Source organism: Drosophila busckii, chromosome 2R (assembly GCF_011750605.1).
Source record: "Drosophila busckii strain San Diego stock center, stock number 13000-0081.31 chromosome 2R, ASM1175060v1, whole genome shotgun sequence".
NCBI lineage: Eukaryota > Metazoa > Arthropoda > Insecta > Diptera > Drosophilidae > Drosophila > Drosophila busckii.
Genome location: NC_046605.1, coordinates 683,999 through 703,979, shown reverse-complemented (window position 1 = coordinate 703,979; position 19,981 = coordinate 683,999). Strand labels below are relative to the sequence as shown.

The 19,981-nt window shown below is 43.3% G+C and overlaps 3 protein-coding genes across 4 annotated transcripts; all 3 read right to left on the bottom strand.

Moving 5' to 3' along the window:
* Positions 1-22: 22 nt before the first annotated feature.
* LOC108596323 (glycerol-3-phosphate dehydrogenase, mitochondrial) lies at positions 23-3,618 on the bottom strand. Its single transcript, XM_017981945.1, has 7 exons — positions 3,441-3,618; positions 2,636-2,761; positions 2,308-2,574; positions 2,126-2,238; positions 1,196-2,055; positions 433-1,136; positions 23-307 (listed from the first exon to the last, which is right to left on the bottom strand). The coding sequence occupies exons 2-7, from the start codon at positions 2,735-2,737 to the stop codon at positions 173-175; spliced, it is 2,181 nt and encodes a 726-aa protein (XP_017837434.1). The 5' UTR covers positions 2,738-2,761; positions 3,441-3,618; the 3' UTR covers positions 23-172.
* Positions 3,619-5,149: 1,531 nt separating this feature from the next.
* LOC108596322 (telomere-associated protein RIF1) lies at positions 5,150-9,524 on the bottom strand. Its single transcript, XM_017981944.1, has 4 exons — positions 9,429-9,524; positions 6,898-9,361; positions 6,592-6,842; positions 5,150-6,525 (listed from the first exon to the last, which is right to left on the bottom strand). The coding sequence occupies exons 1-4, from the start codon at positions 9,522-9,524 to the stop codon at positions 5,272-5,274; spliced, it is 4,065 nt and encodes a 1,354-aa protein (XP_017837433.1). The 3' UTR covers positions 5,150-5,271.
* A 795-nt stretch (positions 9,525-10,319) lies between these two features.
* Positions 10,320-13,071, bottom strand: LOC108595346 (solute carrier family 35 member F5). 2 transcript variants are annotated; one of them, XM_017980570.2, is made up of 8 exons: positions 12,866-13,071; positions 12,076-12,332; positions 11,876-12,016; positions 11,763-11,816; positions 11,381-11,697; positions 11,058-11,323; positions 10,584-10,995; positions 10,320-10,528 (listed from the first exon to the last, which is right to left on the bottom strand). In XM_017980570.2, exons 2-8 carry the CDS (start codon positions 12,163-12,165, stop codon positions 10,480-10,482), a joined length of 1,329 nt encoding a protein of 442 aa, XP_017836059.1. In that variant the 5' UTR covers positions 12,166-12,332; positions 12,866-13,071; the 3' UTR covers positions 10,320-10,479. The 2 variants fall into 2 exon arrangements, with proteins under 2 accessions (XP_017836059.1, XP_033148946.1); XM_033293055.1 differs by lacking the exon at positions 12,866-13,071 and having other exon boundaries at positions 12,076-12,343.
* Positions 13,072-19,981: the final 6,910 nt, after the last annotated feature.

Sequence of the window (19,981 nt, the reverse complement as noted above, 5' to 3'; positions counted from 1 at the left end):
CAAAAATTAATTCCAGCTGTCGCATGTCTTAAGAGTTTCAAAGACTTTATTAACAGCAAAAGTAGTAAAGTAGTTCGTGTGTGTGTGGTTGATTGATATCATTCGTAGCAATAGTTAAGGCTATTTAAAAGTGTGCATTTGTTGGTTTAAGTTAAGTCCCATTGCATGTCCCTTACAAGCCGCCGCCGGAGCGATCAACGCTAATCTTTGTCTTCAGATTAGCCGCCTCGTGTTTCGCCTCCTCCAGCTCGGCCATGCGCGCAAAGCGAGAGTAAGCCACATCGCCAGTCTTAATAGCCGACATCATCTACAATTTAAATCAAATATTTAGCGTTAAGCCATTTTTAAAATGTATGACAATGTAATAAGTTTTATACTGAAAGTCCTTTGTAATTGTTTATGACAAATAAATGTGCCCACAAATTCGTTTACCTGTAGATATTCGTCCAGTTCGACCTGTCCATTCATGTTGGTATCAATCTCCTTGAGAATTTCGTGCAGTTGCTCGCCGGAGACATCACCGTCGCCGAAGCTCTTGAGCGCACGACGTATATCATTGATGGAGACGTAGCCCTTCTTGTCCTTGTCAATCAGCTGGAAGCGCTTAACATATGTCTGAATCTCCTCCTTGGACAGTTTAATGGGTATTCTCTCCTTGGAGGTGCGGTTGATGGCATGACCCATTTCGTTGGCCAAAAATTCCGTAGCATGCTTAATCTGACGCTCCTTCTCGTCCTTGGACCAGCCCAGCTCCTCGCCCATAATGTCCACAACGACAGGCAGCGCCTCCGACGCGGCCTGCACATTGAGGAAAGCCAAGCGCAGACGACGCGCAATCATGTCGACAGCAGAGCAAGCGTATTCACGCACGCCGTAACGAATTTCCGCATCAATGTAGGGGAACTCGGGATGAATGCGATTGCCAATAATGGGCCAGCGTTTGCCAGTGAGCGAGGCCATTTTGGACACGGCAAAAGCACGATCGCCATATGACTTGGCCAGATGCTGGGCTACCTCGCACTCCAGGCCGAAATCCTGCACCAGACGAATGTACATGGTGGGTGTCCAGCCCTGACCACCCTCAATCTTCAGATAAGAGGTAACTGCCTCGGCGCGTTCAGGCTTCAGATTACAGGCTAAGAGTAAAATGCACGTTGAGTTAAGCATTTGTCACATTTGTACAGTATGCACTCACCCTTGATGGCCGCATCCACAGTATGCTCCGCCATGGCTCTGTAGGTGGTCCACTTGCCGCCAGCAATGGTGATCAGATTGGATTGACTTACGTGCACAATGTGATTACGTGCCAGAGACTGCGTGTCGTCCTTGTTGGGATCAGACACCAGCGGACGTATGCCGCTCCAGGCGGAGAGCACATCACCGCGACGCACCTCAACATCCGCGTTCAGATAGTTTTTGATTTCGCTCAGAATAAACTGTATCTCATCCTCGGTGGGCTTGGGACTGTGCGTTATTTCGCAGGGCAAGTCGGTGGTGCCGGCAATAGTTTGCCTTTGCCAGGGCAGGAAGAAAATAACACGTCCATCGGATGTAGAGGGATCCAAGAGACCCATCTGATCGGGGCTATAGTAGCCAGGCAGCACAATATGCACGCCCGAGCTGGGGCAGCAGATGCTCTTCACCGTGGGATCATCCATTTTGCGTATGGAGTCGGTAAACGGTCCAGTGGCATTAATAATGCACTTGGCCTTGACCGTAAACTCTTTGCCAGAGATATGATCCTTGACCTTGGCGCCGCAGAGCACTAGCTTGCCTTTCGAATCGGGCTTCTTGAGCAGTTCCTTCACCTCCACATGATTGCACACAGTGGCGCCATGACGTGCTGCCGTTAGGGCTACCGCCAGGCACATGCGCGCATCATCCTGTTGGCCATCGTAGTACACAATAGCGCCGCACAGCTTGTCCTTCTTCAGCATGGGGAACAGCTCGAGTGCATCGTTCTTGGAGAGCAGGTAGGAGCTCTTCACATTGCGATCGCCAGCGACCAGGTCATAGGCCTTGATGCCCACCCAATAGTAAGGCACCTGCCACCAGCTGCAGCAAAGTGTAAATTACATATAAATTAATTGATTTGTTTATCGTACGAGTGCTGTGGATTAATTACGTATAAACGGGCAACATGATGGGCAGTGGATGAGTTAAATGTGGCGCCGATTCCAGCATGGTGGCACGCTCCTGCAGCGCTTCCTTCACCATTCTATATTGCTCTAAGTCTAGCTGTAGCGATACAAGCAAGCATAAACATACATATCTACATAAACATATATAAGGCTAGCTCCAACTTACGCCCAAAATGGCCTTTTGCAAATAACGCACACCACCATGAATCAACTTGGTGGAGCGCGAGGATGTGCCGCTGGCGAAGTCATCCAGCTCGACTAGGGCAGTCTTCAGGCCACGCGTTTGTGCGTCTAGCGCACAGCCTGCACCAGTGGCGCCGCCGCCTATGATGAGCACATCGAATTCCTCGCCGCTCATCAGCGATTTAATCTGTTCAGCACGCAGTGGCAGCGTTCGCTTGCGCTTTGGTGGAGTGGCCACTGCATTGTTTACCTGTTGGATTTAACAAATTTGTTATTAGTTTGTATATGCTTATAGAGATGAATGTGCTTACCACATGCGGCGAATTCCAGCGATCAATGCTCCAGGCGGCCACCACGGAGCCCACGCAAGCGCTTGCCGCCGTTACGCCAAATTTAAACATTCGCGATGACATTTTAGCTAGCGCTTACTGTATACTCTGCAAAAAAAACACAACATAACATCAGCATTTATTTAAATTTGCCTTTTAAACAGCGCGCGCAGTATTTTCGCCGCAAATCAACGCGCGCAGCATTTCGCCGCAAATCAACGCGCTACGCTCTCGTTCTCTTAATCGCGCAAAGAGCGCGGCCCACACTACGAAAAGCTAAGCAAGCGAAGCTTTTTTTTGCGTTTTTCTAAACTTGCGCGCTTCTTTACTATTTTATTTTGTTGCATGGGAAAGTCGCAGGCTTTTCCAGGTTTTCCACGTACGAAATAGAAAATCACAATAAAACACTTTTAAGTATGTTGAATCGATATGACAGTTTTCCAGCTACGAACTGTTGCCGGTCTTGTGCGCTCTTTATGCATTTATTTTTTTTTATTTTTTATAATTTTTTTTTGCTGCATTCCAGTGTGTTTACCTTGGAGCAGCTCCAGCAACGCGCTGTGCGTGACAATTTCAATATAAAGCTGTATAAAAGTTCACAGCCCCGCAGCAGCAGCAGAATTTTAGAATTCTGTTGATTTTCTTTTTTTTTTGATTTTAGCGAGCGTAATAGCTGAGTGATTACATCAGAGTTTGAGTCACTTTTTTAACTTTGAATTTGTGTGCTGCGGGGTAAGCGCGTTTAAGCAACCGCTTGCTGTCAGCTCTGTTTGTGTATTAAGCTTACCGTTTTTGTTATTGTTGTTATGCTGCTGCTGCTGCTGGAAGTTATTGGAAGTTATTTTAGCGCCCCAACGTTTGCGCGCTCTTGCTCTTTTTCTCTCTCTCGCTCTTAGTGAAATGGCAAGGAAATTGCGCTGGCACTGGCGCTTCGTTCGAAAGTCGACGTCGCTCTGGCTGGGGGATGCACTAAGGCAACGCAATGTGCAATGCAACGTTTATTTTATTATCTTTTTGTATTATTTTCGTTCTTGGCTCTGAGAACGTGCAACTGCTGCCCGCATGCCCGCATTAACCCCCGCACGTTCGCTTCTAAGCAAAAATCAGCTGTTGCGAGCGCACACACCTCGCTCGCCAGGTCTCTTTTACAGTCTGCTAATTGGCTCGCCAAAAAAATCACACACACATGCACACTCTTACGCCCCCCTTTGAACAGTGCGTGCGTGTGTGTGTGTGTAACAGTTCACCTTGTGAGCGCTGGCATGCCGCTGTCGCTGCTATTTGCTATTGTCGTTTCACAATTAAATTATTATTTTGTAGCTAGCCGACAGTTAGACAGACAGAGCGCTGTATAATTATAATCAAATATGTACTTAGATACTTGTGTGTGGTCAACACGTGATAGAGCATGCATAAAACTAGTTGCAATATATCTAATAGTAAATATAATTAATTGCGCTTTATGTAATAAAATTTAAAATAAAATGTACACTATTTTTAAAAAGATGCAGCTAACTCTTTCAGTCTTATTAAAACTTGCAATTAATTCAGAATCAAATTTCCTATGCAGTAGAGTGATTCTTAGTCGGCTTTATGTCATGATAATACCTTTTCCACTATCATGCGGCGATAATTCATTTATGTTCGCACATTTTCACAGTAACAAGAGATAAGAAAACACTTACTCATGTTCAGGGGGGAAACTACGCCCGAAAAAATGCTTTTAACAAGGAAACAATTTAAATACACATACTAGCTATAGTATTCAATCTAATCGCATTTCAGTTAATGGCGTCGCTTGGCGATAAGCAGTAAAATAAATAAATAGATTTCGTGAATTTTTTACGCATTTCAAATCGAGGGGGTTCAACGACTCATTTATGAATGAAGAAGATGTGCAAGAGGTTTGTTTTGATTTTTTTGGCAAACTGCTTAATTTTGCTAATTGGCGTCAGTATCGCTAGTCCAGGGCTAGTACAACCACCAGACAGCAACTAGACGTAGGCGAAATCTATAAATATCTTGTGTTAGGTCAGTTATGCTTAGCAGTGGGCCAATAGCAGGAAGAGACAACAACGAAAGCCAATTTGAGGTAGATACAGACCTACAAATAACCTTGACAAATTGTTGCCAAGCTATAATATATTATTTTTATCACATTGTTTTTCATGCAAACACATATCGAATACATATAATACAAATGTGATAAGGAATTAGTCAAAGAACATTCCTGTTCACACAGGCACAGCCAAAAAAAAGCTTAAACAATAAACTATGTTGAGATTTCGAATTTGTTATGGGAAAATTATTCTAAATTCGCTTGCAAAACATTTATTTTAGCATTTTTTTGAAAAAATATATTTTATTAATATTAAAATAATATGTGCTATATTTTTACACAATTTTCCAATTGTTGTAATTGAAATAATTGTTAATCGAAATTTGAATGTCTTAAAATAATTTGTTTTTTTTTTGTTTGTGAATGAAATAATTCATTTTCAAATATGAATGTCAAATGACTTAATTGGGAGTGGTCGTCGCTTAAATAAGTTACTGAATACTTTGAGCTTAGAATATCTAAAAAGCAAAAAATGTTATAATATTTACTGTGACTTGGTTCACAAATTCGATGAAGAATCCGCTGCAGTTTCGGCCACATTATCGTTACTGGACAGGCTAGAGCTGGATCGCGTTTCCGGCGGCGGAAGCTGCGTCAGCTGGGCGATGAGATCGAGACGCTGCTCAGGGCTAAGACTGCACTGCATCAGCAGTTGCTCGACTAGCGTCAAACGTTCCTGATCCTGGCGTAAAATGGTTGGCAGTTGAGCCAGTAGATTGCTGCGGCAGCTGGTGTTAATTTTGGACTTGGCACATATATAATCCAACACAGAGTTGGGATTAAGGCGATCACAAACGACCGAGGAGAGATTTTCGCGCACAGCATGATCCAGAAATTCCTTGGAATGATTCTCGGAAAGTGTCTCCAGCACGCTTGTTTTCAACTTGTCATTGCCAGACATTTTGTTGGACAGAAATTTGGCTACGCCGCTGGCGCACTTGACCGCTGCAGCTGGCGTCTGTGCAAAGTAACGTTCCAGCACAGAATCCAAGCTGCATTGCGACACCACCAAGTCCAACGCTGCATCTGCATTCAGTTCAGCTTGACCGCTGGCATGTGAGTCCTGCTGATTGGCGCTGGTCTCCTGCCACTTCAAGTCAGCAAAGGACTGCTCGTCCTCTGCCAGCTGCTCATGCGACTTGTCCAGCGTCTTGTCCGCCGCCGTCTGCTCGCTGGCGAACTTTTCGATTTCTATAATGCTATCCAGACGTCCGCGTCGCTTCAGCGCTTGACGTGTTTCATTGCTCTGCGCTATTTTGTCCAGCAGCAGGCAGCGCTTGGGCTTGGCGCTGCGCGGCTCCTCCACATCGCGCAGATATTCCTTGGTCAGCGAGACTGGCGGATCATGGAAGCTTACACGCTTGCGTTTCTGCGCGGGCGATTCGAAATCATCGACGCTCTCGCAGCGTTGCTTGCGCTTGAGTATGGACACCGAGGGACTAGCCGACGGCGAGGGCAAGCGCTTGCAGAAGACCAGCAAGTCTTTGGACTGCTGTATGGGCGTAGACGTGTGCTCCAGCTCGTTGAGCTCACAGGTGGGCGTGGATACCAGCTCTGCGCGTTCCGAAACACGCGCAGGCGTGCCAACCGCACGGGGCGCATTGGGCAATGGAAAAGCGCTGTTGGCTTCCAGTTTTTTGTTGCGTATCATGTTGATAAGTTGTGCGCCACGTCCCGTGAGATGGCTCGCAGGCTTGGGACGCAAGGTGGGGCTGCTTGAATTGTTTGTTTGCTTGCGATCCGGTGGTGAACTCTGCGTAGACATAAAACACAATATGAACATGGACTACAGAGCAGCAGTTGGATAAAGTAGACTAACCAAATTGCAGATGCGTACAACGGCCTTTCTGGGTGAGCTTTCTACATCCATGGGCGGCACTGCTGCCGCCAAGAGCTCGGTGTCTGCTGCAGCACTTAGCTGTGTCTCTGGCACTGACTCTGGCTTTTTAGCGGACGGCTGTGCAGGTGGCGGTGGTGGTGTGGACGCGGGTAGCTCCGAGAACAACTGATCGCTTTGAACGGGCGTAACTTTGGTGTTGGTATTGGCAATTGGCTTCGACTTGCTGGCAGCTGTGAGCGAAAGAGCAAATTAAAAAACCGATTTTCTTTACACTGCATTACTCACCAGTTGGCGTTGAGGCTTGAGGCGTGGGCTGCTGCTTCCTTGGGGAGCGGCGCTCAGCTGCAGCAGCAGCAGAAGCATTTTCCGTTGGGCTAAGCTTCTCGTTGACCAATCGTGCTTTGCGTGTCTGTCTGCTGGTTAGCTCTTCCTCCTCCTTCTCTTTGTCTGCGCGTGGCTTGCGGAAATTATACTTATCCGAAGTAATAGCATCCACAGTTTGCCTGCGCAGACGCTTGGGTGTGGTGCTCACAGGTTCTTCCTCCGGCGGTGAATCCTCTATAAGCACAGGTTCCGCTGGTTCCGGTTGCTGTGGCGCACTTATGGCTACCTCCGACTGCTTGCCCTTGGCTATGACCACTTTCTTGGGTGTCCAAGGCTTGATGGAGTTGTCCTGTGATTGGCTCAGGCTCATGTCGTTGTACAAGGCAGGTATATTGGAGCGCTCAGCCATGCGTTCCTTCTGGCGTTCGGTGAGCTTGTCTGGATTCAAGCTCCACACCGAGGGTATGATGACAAACAGATCGTCGTTGTTAAACAATTCCTTCAGCTGATTGGCCATACTCTTGCTGCTCAGCTTGCGAAATTTATCCTGTATAGCGCGCTTCCATTCATTCAGAAAACTTCCCTCGAACTTGCGTTTGCTCCAAGTCTGCAGCGTCAAGCTTATGATAGGCTTCAGTGCATCAAACACTATCATCAGCTCGTTCTGACGCAATTCGAGTAAAAGCTGCTTCAAGCTGTTCAAGCAAGCCTCTAGCAGCGTCTGTGCGGCGCTTGGACGTGCCAGTATGGCCTGCAGTAGCGCAAATACATCCTTGTAAAGCGGCGCATCCTTGCAAATGCCTTGCTTAAGCACCGCCTGCACATAGGCATCGAAGATGTACGCATAGTGTGGCTCCTCCTTGGCTAGCAGCTCCAGCAGCGCCGCCTGCAGTGCGCCAAGCAGCTTCTTGCGCTCATTGGCGTTGTGTCCCGCTTGCAGCAGTTGGCGCCATTGCTCACAAAATGCCAAGTCGAAGGCGCTGCTGGAGCCACGCATGGCAAAGCTGCTTAACGTCTGCAGCGGCCAGAGTATATACGCGTCCAACAGCTGCGCGTTCGCTGTCAAGCGGTACTCCAGCGCATTTTCTTTTAGATAGCTGAGCAGTGCGATGGCGACTTGACGCCATATTAACAGCCGCAGCTGGAAGCCATCGAGCTGCTCGTCATCGCTGCTTTGCATTAGCAGCGCGGCAAAGTTGCTCAACAAACGGAATTCTTGAGCATTGTGTGCCGACAGCTGCGCTGCTGCATAGATGATCGATACAGCGCGCTGCATTATTGCTGGCGGCAGTTCGGCGCGTGCTTTTAGGCACAAGAGCAGCAAAGCTTCCAGCTCCTCCAGCGACTGCCAGCGCTTTGCTGGCAAGCTTGTCTCTGCAATGGTATTGAACACCAAACGCAATTGATCGCCGTTAGTTGCAAGCTCAGTGCAGCAGGCGACTGTAAACTCAGGTACACGGAACTGAAGCATGGCCCGGGTTAAGTTGCGAAGCAGCAGATGTTGCAGCTGTTGCTCAGTTTCGCTGCCACTTTGCTGACTGAGTAGCTGGAGTGCTGCCATGGCGGCTGCTAGCATGGGACGCCAATGCTTTTGCAATAATGTTTCTTGCATCAATGGCGATGGCGCGCTCAGTGTTTCCAGGCGTTGCTCTCGTTGTATCCGCTGCAGCATCACTGCATCGGGCTCCATTTGCCACAGGGCTACCAGACAAGGCAGCGACAGATCGCGCGCTGATTGATAGCTATGCGCCAGTCCCGTTGACGTGCCTCGAGCACCACCGCCAAACAGAAAGCTCAGAAAGTACTCCACAGCGTGCTCAAAGACATTGGGTAGTTCATCGTTCAGACAGCTCAAGAGATACCACCAGACGCGCAGTTTTATGCTGCTAACATGGGAGGAGCGCGACTGTGAGGTGCGCAATGGTATGAGCAACAAACGTAGGCGCTTAAGCGTAGCCAGTTCTTCATAGGCAGCAAAGACTTTAATTAGGACGCGCCAGCAAAGAAACGCCTCCGCACGCACATTATTGTCGGGATTGCGAAATCCCAGCTCCACCACGGCCAGAAATTTGTTTATGTAGCTGCAGCCGCGGAGCAGGTCGTTGTCCATAATCTGCACCAACAGCGACCAGATTTTGTGCCAATTGTTGTTCTTGGCTTCACGCATTTCTCCAATGCGTGTTGTATAGTTGTTAACAAATTCATCGCGTATTTGTGGCCAACATTGTGCTTCATGTATTACAGACAAATCCAGTGCCACTAGAGCCTCGGCCAACGAAGCTACCGCACAATTCTGTATGCTGGCGTCCGAATCAAACATCAATGGCAATATATCCCCCAGCCAGAACTTAACGAGCTCCTCGTCTGTGAATTGTGTGCCTAGCAGTCCACACGCCTTGCAGCTGCTCGTCAGCAAATCGATCATCTAAACCATAATACCAATGCAACCTCATTCACTTATTTCTTTATACATATATATATTTTTTACGTACGTTGCAATAATGTTGACGTCGATTGTTCTTTAACATCTCCTTCGTCGACAACTGCACCGTGTTGTACGCATTACGTACTTCTGCGTCGCTGTCCATGTTCCTGGCTGTATTTTTTTAAATATAAACTTAATAATTTTCAATCAATTTTCAATTCAGACAATTTACAAAAAAAAACTGCACAAAAACCGCGGGAAAATAGTCTAGCTAGTGATGGGCATAGCCGTGGCTTAGACCTCGATATATTTATCGATACTTTTGTAGTGGCATAAGCAGCTCGCTGTAGATATCATCAGTCGATAGACTGAATTTGAATTTAGCGCAATTTACAAAAATATCAGGCGTAGAGTTTTATAAAATTATTGAATTGGCGTTGCTTTGCACAAAACAAATGATTTTGGCATAATTGAGTATTTTTCTGGATTATTGTAAGCGGGTGTTTTTGTTATTCCAAAGATATAAAGTAATCATTATTTACGGTCCCTGATAAATATTAGACATATATGTATGAATGTTCATATCTGTCGTTTATTGATTGTGAAATGAATGCTCAGAAATTAATATATTATTTTTATAGCTGTTGAAATCAAAGACTGTACACTTTTCTTGAAGTAACATTTATTCTAAGCATATATATTAATAAATATTTATTTATATTTATTGTAAGGTGTGTGTGACTGGTTATAGGTTCTTAGTCTTATCTAGATTAATACAAAACACTAGAAATTAACTTCAGCAAATTGTAAGATTATATAAATTAGACAAGGATATAGTTATTTACAGATTAAATAAAGTAACATCAGTTTTGCCAATGAAAATAGTTTCTACGCGACTGAGAACTAAACGAAAATATCAGAATATTGTGCGCGAGATTAGCTACAACTACATATATTTATATATAAATAATATATATATGCTAATGTTTTTATCGCTATAGATTAAAGATCGATTCGAATCGAACTCTTAAACAGCCAAGTGTTGAATTGCATTGCATTCTGAGCAATATCAAGTTAGAAGCGCGTTTTTAAAAAGCCTTCTAGTCCTAGGGTTAGCATTAATCGCTGCTACTTATAAGAGATTCCTGTTGCTCGTCATCAGTGACCCTTTAAAAAGATAATGAATTAGTTGGCTTTTAACTATTAAGGGATATTATGTTACCTGACAACATTCGGCTTGTGGCAGCCACAGATTTTCCTGTACACAATCTTAAATAACTTCATGAGCGGATCGGACTCATCGTTGCGCAGCAATAAGACCACCAGAAGCAAAGCCAATATCAGGGCCAAAGTACCCAAGCAGAAAATTGAATTAAATTCCTTGTCGTTGATCAGCGCTGCTATGGCAATCCGAAGAGGTATTTGCAGCGATAGACTAAGCGTGCCCACAAGTGAGGAAGTGAGAAAACATCCCCAGAGCCACAAGGCCACTCCTAGCACAGTGCAAAGAAATCCGCTGAGAAAGAGCAATGCGAATTGGCCCTGGCTGGGCAGCTCAAAAGATTCGATGCGCGTAAAATGTAGAATAAAGAGAATAGGCCAAAGCAGCAGTAAGTTCCAAAGGCCCACAAATCCTGTGAAAAAGATCAGCAAATTGCTTTGTCAAATAAAAGGTGAGCTAAGATCCAAAACTTACCAAAGAATAGGGGTATATCCACCTTTTCCTCAGTATCACTTTTTCTCTTGACAAACACCAAATACGAGGCATAAAAAAAAGAGCTTAAGACAGCTAATAATGCGCCTCTTGTCAGCTGAGTGTCCTGCAAGTTCTGCATAGCTATAAACACTATGCCTGCGATGCTGATGCCCACAGCCAACAACTTGGTTATAGTTAGCTTATCACCAAAGGAAGAGGGAAACACGGCGGCGAGTATTAAGGTGAATAAAGCAGCTGCCGCGCAACTAAAAAGAAATCAATTAAGTTACTCAGCGTAGATTATTTGTTGTAATCATTGTTACCGTATAAGCGTAACCATGGCCTCGTCGCCCATCTGCAGTGCTACTTCGGCAAAGTAGTTGGCCATAAACCACAGCAGGCAAAAGAGCAGCGCTGTCTTTGCGGTCTTGTGGTGCGTTTTCTGCCGTCTAATGCGCATGCTAGCAGCATAACTAAGACGTGCCATCAAAGCATCAGTAGCTTCATGTGCAGACATTTCCCGTACTTCTGCAAGTTTGGAAAAACGCACGCTACGTACGCTGGAGTCGTCGCTCTCCGTGCCAGACTGCACGCCATTGATTGGATTAGCAACGCGTATCGGCACAAATGTGGGATCACTCTACGGCAGAGAAAATTTATTGGTTTTTTTTTTTTTTGATTGCAAAGATTGTGAGATTTTCTTACTAGGGCAGCTTGATTGGAATAATAATTCTCCTCGTCGGCATGCTGTTCCATTATCTATAATAAAGTTCATTGTATAAATAAAGCATTTATCAAAGTTTTGATTCCAGTCTCACTGTATAATTGCCATGTTGACGTTCACAGCTTTCCTTCCAGGGCGCTATAAGTCCAATGATTAGCAAATAAATGCTGAACATTGAGGTCTTGAAGTAGGTGCTTAAAAAGGGCTTGTTATACGCCTTCTCGTCAAACATAAACTGCAAGCAGAGTAATAATATTAGATTAATTACATCAATAATCGTTTGTTCATTGTTACCTCAGTGAGTTGCTTAAATACCACCGAGAGCACATTGACTAGCAGCAATACGGTTAGTCCCAGCAACAACTTCTGTGTGCGTCCCAGCATTTTGTTCTTTGTTTTAAATTAACTTTTATGGGAATATTTGTGCACTTGCGTTATGATTAAAATTTACGCTTGTGACGCCAGCTTTTTTCATTCATTTTTGACGTTTGTTTCTTACTAACATGTGCTGCTGTCGAGTCGAGTTGGCTTTTGTTTTTCAATTAGTTTATCTGAAAAAGATAAGCGAAAGTTATTAGCCAGATAAATAATTATTCCCAAAAGATTTTTCACCACTGACGTAAAAAGTTACTCCCCAAACATTGCATGTCAAAAGAAGTTAAACGTAGAGGGCGAATGCAATTATTGATTTTGTAAGGGGTGACCACTGTGCCCAACGCCATCAACAACAGCAAAAATAATAACAATGACTGTGATCTCTTTACGTGTGAATTGCGCTCAATTAGCAGCTTGGCAAGTAAATGATTTAACGAGAAGTTATTCACATTTAATATACATGTTAATCATCCAATGTTCCCTGTCCTCTCTCTCTCTCTCTCTCCTTTGCTGTGCCTGATAAGCGTTTGTTCATATGTATTTTTGTGGCGTCACAGTCCTACACAGATTAGAGCCGCGTCAATCACAACTGTGCACTGAGCCTTTAGTCATCTGCATTGCACTGGCGCCTACTTTTACAAAATCAATAAACGTTTCCAGCCCCCAAACTTGTATTAAAGCTGCAATCAACAAGTTTTTCTACACGCACCTCTGTAAAAACTTCAATATGTCAACAGATCTCGGCATACAATACGCACACAACACACGTACAAATAAGTGATGCACATAATTTATTGTTTTGGATAATTAATGCGGTTTTCACATCATCATCTATTTCTTGAAATTTTGATATTTTTATGTTGGGCGGTTTATGTGGCTATGCCTCAAGTATATTTATATTTTCCTTGCTTTGCTTGATTTCACCAGCCGCACTTTGTATATCCTTATTAAAAAATTCTTAAGTAAAATTTGGTTTGTTTATGGTTGTAAATATATTTTTCACCAATACTATCGATAGTACTGACGGTATAATTATCGGACTGCCGACAACGTGCAGTATCGATAGCTTAACAGCTCATGGGCGATGATTCTCGATCGTTCGCAGTGACTGTGCAAACAGTGCAGCCAAATAAATGCATACGTGCGAGCGAGGTGCATGTAATGCAACAAATACTGAGCATTTCTTATTCTCAATATCTGCTCGATAGCTTACTCGATAAATTCGTAGAGGTTTTGGCGCTGCCAACTTAAGTTTGCGCGCCAAAATTACAATTGTTTACAAGTGCTTAAATGTGTCAAGAATAATTTATTATACTGAAGAGTGATTTATTTGTATAAGAGTGTATTAGACAAATATGAAGCTGGACAAATTGACTGACAGACTGACAGGGCAGCGATGCGAACTTAACACATTTACACTTTCATCACTTCAAGCCGATTAGGCACTTCGTTTTATGTGTTATTTATCTACTGATTGGTTGATAATAAAACGCCCGCAGACATGACCGTTCTTCCTGCAGGGGGTGGGGTATGGGTATGGTATGGTATGGGTAGATGTCGTCAGTGTCATTGTTTTTGGCGTACTTTGCCACGTCTATTAACAGACAGCCGCAACAAGAACATTAGCTAAGACAATAACAACAGCAGCAGCAGCAATAGCAACAACAACAACAATAACAATAACAGGGAACCTATACAGAGAATAATGGGGCTACAATTTTTCATTCAAAGTTTGCTGCAAGGCATGCAGCCACGCCCCACGCACCCCAACATCCACGCCTCAATGTCGCTTTGCGGACGACACCTGTCAAACTGCTTTCGAGCGTATGTGTGTGCGTTGGAATAAAATAAATAAATAAAAAATCGACTACAAATGAATAGAGAGAGGGGGCAGAGAGTGGCTTTGAAGAGGGACACCACGAGGTAGCTGACAGTCGCCCTACGGAAGGTTATGATGAAAGCATGCACGGCGGAGAAGGTAGAGCGAGTGGAAGAGACAGAGACAGGAACAGGGACAGGGAGAGTGAGAGAGAGAGAGTACGAAACTCGGCGTATGCCTGTACATGTGGATAGGGGCTTACACAGCAGTCGGGATGGACAGCGGGGTTCGGGAGTGCAAAAATAAAAGCCGAGGAAAATAATATTATGTCGACCCATTGAAACGAGCATGATGTAATTTTCTTTTCCGTTAAGTTTCATTTGCTTTTCCTACAAAATGAAAGTGGCCTTCCGTCATTGACAATTGTGGGGGGCGTACGATGAGCTGCGGGGTCCCTTCTAGGAGTGCGCTGTATGGAGCACGTGTGCTGGCTTCACAGTGAAAAATGTTACAACAAAAAAAATTAAAAGATAAACAGAGCGATCAGGTGAGGCATTTATAGTAATGGCTTTATTGCTTACTTAACATTCCTCTTCTATTTCGCTTATTTTGTTGTCTCTTCTTTGAGGTTAGCTTTTATGTGTCACGGGCGTGACAAATTGAGTAAATTATACGTGAATTGACAATTTAGTTGACACTCGAAGTCTTACTCTAAAGGATGTAAGCAAAATGCATGTAAGTAAGTATATGACTATGATAAAATATATTAATTTTATAAAGCATGTAACTCCAGAACTTATTGTGTTTATTTCTTATTAACGCAACAAAGTAACTGATCTCAACTCTTTCACTGCTTGTTAAATCGCATATAGTCAAGGAGCTAAGCCAAGGACCTGCAGGTGATTTCCACACATATGAGCTGCTTGTGGGAGTTAGATTGTCTTCAGGATTAGCTAAATATCCACTTAAGCACAATTCAAGTTTATGCAATTATGTATTATCATAAAAGTAGTTTGGTTAATTAATTTACAACAGTTACAATAGTCAAGCAATAATTTTCTTTAGAATTATAACAATGCTCCATCATTATTATTATAAGACTGTCTGAACCAGTAATAATTTTCATTTGAAAATCTAAAATGTCTCCAAGGGCCAATCCAAGTGGTTAACGGTACAGACTAGAGATTAATATATTTGTATTAAAAGCTTATATGAATGGACCTATAAGAATGAAGGCATGTGCTTGGGGTTTTCCGGTTAGAGGCTAACGTTTATAGCAAACATAACGGCTAACAACAAAAGCTATAATTATGGCAAACGAGCTAGTGCCACGCCTTAACGCCCACAGTTTTTTGTTAGCTCCACGCCCTCTTTTATGCGCTGCGTCCTTGCTTTGACATGAGCCTTAACCTACAAAAATATTCAACGCTCGCCCACGAATGCACACACACAGACATACACATTGAAGTCTAAAATGACCCCCAACCCCCAATCTCTTTCTCTCTGGCAAGCTGCGTCCATTGTTGGCCAACCATTCAGTTACCAAGTGTAGCTCTCTAAGTTTGTGTGTGTGTGTGTGTGTTTGTGTGAGCATGAGTGAGCGCCTTTTTTCTGTGTATTTGCAGGAAATTTCGTTATATGCGGGAGACAAATCACACCTTATTATGTGCGCGCATGCCTGTCTATGTGTATGTGTGTGTGTGTGTGTGTGAGCGCGCTTGTGGCATTGTGTGCGTTTCGACTTTTTGCCTGGTATTATCCACACCCATGCAGGCCAGGCTTTATCACAGAAACACACGCACACACACACACACAAACACACACAGTTGCGAATTTAAATTTATCGTGTGTAGCATCCAAGCAATTCTCCATGCTTAGCTTAATAATCGTTGCATACTTTTGGGCCAAAGTCACTTGCGCTTTGCGTATACGTGATATTGCGTATACGAAACTACTGAAAGCAAACCCATTTTGGACTATATATTTTGAATTGTATTTGCATCACAAGAGGCTATATGCATATTGTATGCAGCTTGATCAAGAATACAGGGAATTCTCTTACTAAAATGTCGCTGGGGATCGATGCGTTGTAATAAAGCTGCTCTCATGTCACTTTTGAAAGGACCAAGTGCTTTGGGGTTTCTCTTATCACCCTACATCATTATGGGCAGCAACGGCAGCAAGAGAGACAGTGGCAGACAGCATAGAAGTTAACATAATTATATCGACAGTGGCTTCATTTTGTGGGCCAGACACACTCAGTGGACGGAAACAACCACTACTGGCCGTATTTTGCTTTGTTTTCGGCTCTGTACCGTTATCATCGTTAAACGCTTAACATTAGTTTAGCTTTGGTTTTTGCTTAGTGCTTAGCTTGGGGAGAGATGTTTTCTGCTTTTTATTTTGGTTTATGCCTTCCAAGATTCCAAAAGCGACTGCCTGGCGGCCAACATGCCAACAAGAGCTTCTTCCTTTGGCCTTCTGACCCAAACACAAACATAAAACACACTCTTAAAATTGAGCGGAATCGTTTATTTTTTTTTTTCTTCATTTATGCTTTCGGTTCTTATTCATTTTTCTGACTGTATACATACATGCATATATATATGTATGTATATATGCGTGTGCCATACGCTAGCAGCGTGACTTTCAGTCCGTGTGGTGGGTGGGTGTGGGTGGATGTGCGCCACCTTAACATTGTTTGTACGCTTTTCGACTGCGCGAAAATTTCATTCACAAAACTTGTGCGTTTTGCCTCCAACTCACAGCTCTGTTCTTGTTGCTGCTCTTCTTTCTCGTATTATTGTTGCTGTTGTTGTTGGTTTGGTGAGTGCAAAGTAACCAGATATTGTACGTAAAACTGCGCAAAATCATGGCCTAACTTGCTTACCTTACTTTTGTTCAATCGAAGCAGGCGACAGCGTTCAAGTTATTCGTTACGTCCGTCCACTGATTTCTTGTAGTGATACCAATAACTGAATTGCATTATGATTACTTGTTAAATAGCTTAAGCAAAATATGCAACATAAAAATCAAAATATTACCGCATGATAAGGAACTTTCAGATGCTCAGATCAAGCTCGTTCTTAAATATTTATTTTCATTAGTACATAAACTTTATTTTGTTTCTTTGTTTTGAGTTAATTTTTTTTGGGGCTTATTCTTGCTGCTGACATTTCAGGACTCCTTGCCATTTTCTCTTACGCGGCTTGCTTGCTCTTCGCTCAATTTCGTCTTCAGGGTTATTTTGTTTCTTATCAGTTGCTGTACGCACACATACATACGCACCCATATACGCATTCCAGCCCGCATAAGTTTGACACATTCATATTCAAGCGGCTGCTCAGTTATTTGGCATGCGTGTGCTTGTATGTGTGCGTGCGTGCGTGTGTGTGTGTGTGTGTGTCTGGCTGGCTGCTGCTGCTGCTGCGACAACAACAAAAATACACGAGCGCCTGCTTAAACTTTGGCTCTGCTCTTTGGTTTTAGATTGTCTTGCTCTGCCTTTTGGGAGCATATCTTGGTACTTTCACTCTCCTTGCTGATGTCCTTGCATGGTTGTGTGCCTGCTTGGGTCGGCGGTTCGCTGTATGGTTGCATGTGTCACAGTTATTGATTGGAATGCGCATAAATTGATGCGAAATGGTTTCCAAGCCAAATTTTGTGGGACCCCATGCGGCTTAATTTTATTTTAAAATGTTGCCTCCTTCCAAACTGGACTGCTGCAGGTCTAAGGACTTACCACGCCTGTTATGCCTAAGCCCTGTTTATCATTTGTTTTCATATTTAATTAAAGCCCCACGCGAGTGCTAGCTAAGCAGAGCTCCTCAGTATCAGCATGAACTCATTCATTTGAGTAACTGTCAATTGCAGTGGATTCGTTTTTTGAGTCGCCTTTTCTAAAGTAAAGCAAAGCGAAATTAAAGCATGTTGAGTGGGATTAAACGACATTATAGGGTATTAGACATTTAGGCCAACTGAGACAAAACGCCATAACGAAAGAGCAAACCAGCATACGAAACACAAGCAAATGGTTTCAAGTCATAGTCCTTGGTCGCAGTCTCAGTCGCAGTCGCAGTCGCTGTCTCAGTCTCGGCCTGAGACGAACACACAGCACACAGGATACAGCTTGTAATCTTTGACCTCTTATTTTTTATTGTTTGGTCTTTTTTTTTTTTTTAATTTCATATGCTTCTCACTAAATTTTGCACTCCCATCTGATATTCAAACCACTGTGCGCCTGATTATCCTTAACATTTTTGGCTGTTCGTAAGTTGCACATTATCCGTTAGCGGATAACTCGGATGCTCTTAATAGCAGCGCTCTTAAATGTGCCCATGTCAGCGCTCTTAAGCGTATAACATTTTCTGTTATTGAACAGAATTTGCCAGCGGCATATTCCAGTCAGTGTTGTCCGAAATTGCTGATGATGATTGGCCACTAAAATTAAAAAAAAAAATAACAATTTGTTGCCTAAAATAATTCTTAATTTGAGTTTTTGAAAAGCTCGAGTAGAGCATATAAAGCTGGAATTTTTGGAATATTTTAGCTCATTATGGTTTTTATAAATAATTTTTAATAATAATTTTAATAATAATTTTTAATAATAAGTGACTTATGTTTTTTGCGTTTTCTAAAAAATCCAGAATTTCCGCTTCCCGCAATTCCCGAAACCTTTCCCGCAGTTGGCCTCTTAAGGCGAGCAGAGAGCTGCGCTCTTAAATTCGTTCATGTCAGCGCTCTTAAGCGAATCTGTATCTTACATTTTCTGTTGTACAACAGTAATGCCAGTGGCATATTCCAGTTAAGTGCCGCCATCTGCAATTTGTGGCACAGTCAGTGCCGTTTGGGGCCATCAGCAAGAAGCAGGATTGTAACGGTATATCTTGCGTCTTTGTCGCGCGACTCTGCTTTGTCCAAAAGTGTCAAGCAGCAATGAATCACAAAAAAAGAATAGAAACAAAGAAAAAAATAAGCGTTAAATGAATTAAATAAGCCAATACTTAATGCCACCAATAATGTTGTGCCAAACGTTTAAACAAATTATATAAAACAAAGAAAAGAGAGCAGCAAAAGTGTAAAAGAAAAGTTGTACATTGAGAAAATCGGAAAAACGAGATTCAATGGCAAAACGCTTAATGAATGTTATCGTTATCGGAAAAGAAGAAGCAACAAAGCGCGTGCTAATTTGCTTTTTTTGTTGGTGTACATAGCATATATAAGAATAAGAAGATGAAAAAACAAAAAATAAAATAATATCAATAACGCCTCCTGCAACACACAAACTGAGACGCTTACGCCCCTTGTTAATCAAAATGCCCAATACACAGTTACTGCCCACGCGGCTGTTACGGCACTTAATGTGCCTGATACTCGTGGAGCAAATAGCCAAGGCAAATGCCCCCCAAGTACAGACACACATACAAATGCCCATTTGATGCAATATTTCGATATCGCAAGATCGATAAATAATTAAGTACCAAAGCCAAAGCAAACATGCCGTTACATTATTAAGCTTTTACAGGTGCTATTGGTTACCAACATTATGTAATGCGCGTAGGATTATCGCTTTAACCGTCGGTCCACGCTAGAAATAAAATTCTGTACACACATACACACGTTGCATAAACAAAAAGCAATCTGCAGAAAAATCCGCTGCTATGTTAGCAACTATTTGTGCCATGTTCCGGGCTTATATAAGCAGCAGCAGCAGCAGCAGCAGCTGAAGAAGAAGAAGCAGCATCAGCAGCAGCAGCAGCCGCCATTCGAGCACGGCTACGGCACATTCGAAGTAGCACACACATACACATACGCACACAAAAAAAGGCAGCCCAGCTATACATATATTTGAATGTGTGCGTGTGTTTGTGTGTGTGTGTGTGTGTGTGCGCAGTATCAAAGCAGCCAAATAAAACAAAAGTGAAAGTTAACAAATACACACGCACAGTGTGGCCAAATTGAGCCTCTCAAAAATCAAGTATCAATGACAATGACAATGACAATGAC